Here is a 4,688-nt window from a genome sequence, read left to right as displayed (position 1 = left end):
AACAACAATTATAATTCCAAGTAATATAATTAAAACTGGGTTTTAGCTGACAGTATGAGTAATAGAGAAAAGCAGAGCTCTCAGTCCATGGTTCTAGTAGGCAGGGAGCTTCCTTGGATGGAATGAATCTATTGGCAGGCAGGAACCGAAGTCTCTCCCCATGTAAGAAGTCAAAGGAAAACACAATCAAAGTTCAGATACAACTTGAAGAAGAAGGGGAAAAAAACTTATACCTCTATTGTTGTTGTTATGTGCCATTGAGTCACTGGTGACTCACAGAAACCCTATGTACAACAGCCCTAAACCCTGCTCTGTCCTGTGCCAGTCTCACTGTCTCTGACACACCCACCCCCATTACTCCAGTCCCTGAATCACTCCACCTCATAGAGGGTCTTCCTCTCCTGCGCTGTCCCTCCACCCTCCTAAGCATGATGTCCCTCTCCAAGGACTGGTCCCTCCTTTCAACATGTCCAAAGTATGTCAAACGAAGCTTCAGAATCCTTGCCTCCAAGGAGCAGCCTGGTTTAACCCTCTCAAGGATGAGCCTGTTCATTTTCTTAGTAGTTCATGGTATATTCAATACACTTTTCCAGAACCACAGCTGAAAAACATCAATTCTCCTATCCTCCCTAGTCATTGTCCAGTTTTAGAGAAAAAAAAAACACACACACCAAAAATCTGATTTTTTTTTTTAAGTAGTTGAGTCAATAAAAGTTCTTGGATTGTCAGACATAAAAGTTTTCACCTGGTATTCAAAATTGATGTGACATTCTGAAAGATTAGATCAATAGGAGTACATGGCTAACAAAAGGCCAGAAAAATTTTATGCAAAAAGAGCAAAAATTTAAGAGCCAGTTTTAGAAGTCACATGATAGGGTTTGAAAAGAAAACTATATAAGCGAAACTTGTTACTAATACAGGTTTTACAACTTGAAAACCAGACTGCCCTTAACGTAACACCTCAGAAGAGTTTCAATTTTACCAGTCCCTAAAGAAATTTCTGCAGGAAAAACCAAACGAAACCTTCATGTGTGTATTTAAGACAAAAACATACCTGCTTCGTCATAGGACACAGTCAATTTTTCCAGCATTTCTCGGTCAATTGATAGAATCTGCTGTTCCAGGATGATTTGGTAAGATAATACGCTATTTTCTTTGTCTTTCTCATAGTCCTGAAGATGCTGTTTCAGAGCCTCTGGGAGTCTAGATTTTACATATTCAGCAGCAGTCTGCAGATAAAACAGGCAAAGAACACCATTAGCTTGTCTCATTGCGGGCCTTTCACTCATTCCCAGATGCCTCAGGAAGAACGCAAAGGACTGCAAAATCAATCCTCTAGATAAGAATGTCCTTGTTACTGCCATTTTTAGACTCCACTGTATTCTGAAAGGTGTTACTGTTGATTGCCTTTGAGTTGAGTATGACTCATAGCAACCCTATGAACAAAAGCCCCTCTACAACTGTGGACATTTATGAAGGTTCATAGAGTTTCCAGAGGCATGTTATTTAGGAAGTGGATGCCACTCCTGCTTCCAAACCTGTCACAGTATGTTATTGTTGTTATGTGCCATTGAGTCACTTGTAATGTATAGCGACCCTGTGTACAGCAGCTCTAAACCCCTCCTGTCCTTAGCCAGTCTCACTAATTCTGATACCCCCCTCCCCCTCACTGTATCAATCCATCTCATGCGGGGTTTTCCTCTCCTGTTCTGTCCATCCACCCTTCTGACCATGATGTCCTTCTCCAAGGCCACTGTCCACTGTCTCTCCTGGCCACTGTCCAAAGTAAGTGAGGCTGAGCTTCAAAATTCTAGCCTCCAAGGAGAGACAATATATATACTATTTTAAATATTAGTATTTATGATATATTGTATCTATCTATTATCTATCTATCTATCTATCTATCTATCTATCTATCTATCTATCTATCTATCTAAAACACATTAATCATAGAACAGAGCTCAGGTCTTTTGTTCATAGGGTCACTATGTATTCGATTTGACTTGATGACATTTAAACACTGCGGAAGGAGGAGTGGCATCCACTTCCATAATAGCTTGCCTCCGGAAACCCTATGAACCTGGAGAGAGGAAGAAAGGCATCCAAGCGTCGAGGACTCTCCTTCATAGGGTTGCTATGAGTCACCTGTGACTCGACGGCACTTAACAACAACAAGTGAAACTAGGGTTGCTATATTTTGGAGGAACATTCTTCTACTTTGTACATCACTCTGTCAATTTGCTATACTGAGGTAATCTGGGTTTGCTGGAATACTGAACCTTGGCCACTGGGGAATCAAATACCATTATGGTTTACTTATGTGGACAGTGTTTAGCGGAGCTCTCAGTTTGTAGACAGGTTTGGAAGAAGGAATGGCACCCATTTACTAAAAATTCTACGAACTTGGAGAAACTTATAGAAAGGCATTAGGGTTTTTGTTCAAGGATTGGCTAGGAGTTGCTATGAGTCGTGCTTGACTTGATGACAATCAACAATTATATATATATAATCTATCTTAACTTTTTCCTCTTACTTACTATGTACACAATCATCACATAATTGTCATCAAGTAATGTTCAACTCATGGTGTCCCGATGTATTTCTCAGTACAACTGCTCCACAAAGTTGCCAAGACTGCGATTTTTTTAGAAGTAGTAGATCACCAGACCTTGCCCTCAAGTGTGTCTGAGTATATTTGAACCATCAACCCTTCAGTTAGTAGATAAGCACTTAATTGTGTGCACCATCCAGGAACTACTATGAAATTACACTTCCTATTAGTAACATCTAAATTACGTGCAGCAATTTCAAACATGCTCCACTTGAGAATTAAGAAAGAAGGTAGATGTATTTTGAAAAAGACTTTCCTCGCATAACCACAAGAACATAAGATTGATTAATGGGATCGTCTGAAGATTAAGTTCCTGTATGCATCAAAATATTTTCCAAAAGGGTAAAAAAAACCCTACTGACTGGGAAGAAACATTTGGCAATGACATCTCTGACAAGGATCTCATAAAGTTTATAGAATCCTTCAGGGCCTCTATAAGAAAAAGACTGTTAACCCAATTACTAAATGGGCAAAAGACATGGAAAGACTTTTCACAGAGGAGGACATTCAGATGGTCAACAGACACATGAAGAAATACTCATAATCACTGACAATATGAGAGATTAAAATCAAAACCACAGTGAGATACAATCTCACCCCAGTAGCAATGACAAAGTTTAACAGGACAGCAAGTAATAAATGTAGGAGAGTATGTAGAGAGATAGGGATACTTATACATTATTGGTGGAATTATAAAATGGTACCACCACACTGGAAGGCAGTCTGATATTTCCTCAAGAAGCTGGACTTCTATATGAACCAGTTATTCAGGAATATATCCTGAGGAAAACAGACCTGAGAGACAAACAGAGATTTGTACAACCATGTTAATAGCAGCATTATTCACAATAGCAATAACATGTAAACAATCCAAATGTCCATCATCAAATGAATGGATTGAGAAACTGTATTTTCACACAATGGAATATTATACAGCATTAAGGAGCAACAAGTTTTTTTAAACCATTATAATAACATGGGAGAGGCTAGAGAGCATTTTGCTGAGTGAACTAACTCAGTCTCAAAAGGACTATATTGCATAAGACCTTTATTATAAAAACAAAAGGATAACTAGTAAGACATGTATAAATGTCCAAAGGGGGCAAAAGAATTGAGGGTGGGGAAGAGAGTAAATCAGGGAGTTGCAGATTTTGGTGGGTGGAGGAAGAGGGCAAAGGAATCAGGAAAGAGTCAGTGGGGATCTGAAAAGATGGGGCAACAGCAAGTATAGATTAATGGAGATTTTATAAGATACAATGTATAGATATGATCATATGAAACATAATGTGAACAGAAAAAACTCTAAACTTTAGAAAGATAAAATAATACTTAATTCAGTAGCCATCATGTTTTCCCATACAAACTTAAATATGATGACAACTGGAAATAAAAAGATTTACTAATTTCATGGGGTTGGAGGGGAGAGACCTGCCCAGGGCTTTGCATATATTCTTTGGTGAATTGAAGTGGGGGAATATTCTCTCTTCTGTTGAGAATCTCAGCTTTTATAAATTTTATGGAGGAAATTAAGTGATAGCATAGATGTGTGACTCAGGGGAATTCTGTGATCCAGAAGACATGTCTCTGGAGAACATCAAGAATTTTGTATTTCCTTGTAGTGAAGTCTTGCTTGAATCACTTAACTATTGTCTAAAGTTAATAGGCTAAAAAATAGAGACATAAATTTACTGTTTAAAAACATACACTTAACCACACAACAACTTTCCTTTCATTTCCATCAAGTCTGAATGACTAATTCCATTGTGTTTCTGAGGCTGTAGATGATGTGAGAAGGCGCTGTTCATCATTCTCTCTTGGAGCAGCTGGTAGATTTGAACAGAGGCACAGACTTTTGGGTTAACAGTGAAACTCCTGATGTTCCTACACACTACACCACTAAAGAATTCTGAGAGCACTAAAAAATGGAAACAAAATGAATTTAAGATAGATAACCCCTAGTGAGAATGATCGAATTTTGCAAAATCAATGACTTATTCATAGCAAATACATTTTTTAAGAGACATAAACGCAGGTTATATACCTGGATTTCACCTGATGGTATGCATAGGAATCAGAT

General features: G+C 38.3%; 1 protein-coding gene across 1 annotated transcript in view; it reads right to left on the bottom strand.

Moving 5' to 3' along the window:
- PPM1L (protein phosphatase, Mg2+/Mn2+ dependent, 1L) overlaps positions 1 to 4,688 on the bottom strand; it is a 616,688-nt gene that overhangs the window by 164,068 nt on the left and 447,932 nt on the right. Inside the window, exon 2 of the mRNA XM_006901340.1 lies at positions 1,055 to 1,229. Coding sequence (XP_006901402.1) covers positions 1,055 to 1,229 — 175 coding nt within the window. The remainder of the gene's footprint in view (positions 1 to 1,054; positions 1,230 to 4,688) is intronic.

The sequence above is a fragment of the Elephantulus edwardii genome, unplaced genomic scaffold (assembly GCF_000299155.1).
Source record: "Elephantulus edwardii isolate Elephantulus edwardi_28Jun2011 unplaced genomic scaffold, EleEdw1.0 scaffold00320, whole genome shotgun sequence".
NCBI classification, from domain to species: Eukaryota; Metazoa; Chordata; class Mammalia; order Macroscelidea; family Macroscelididae; genus Elephantulus; species Elephantulus edwardii.
Note: the sequence above shows the minus strand (reverse complement) of the source record. Positions and strands in the feature narration are given on the sequence as shown.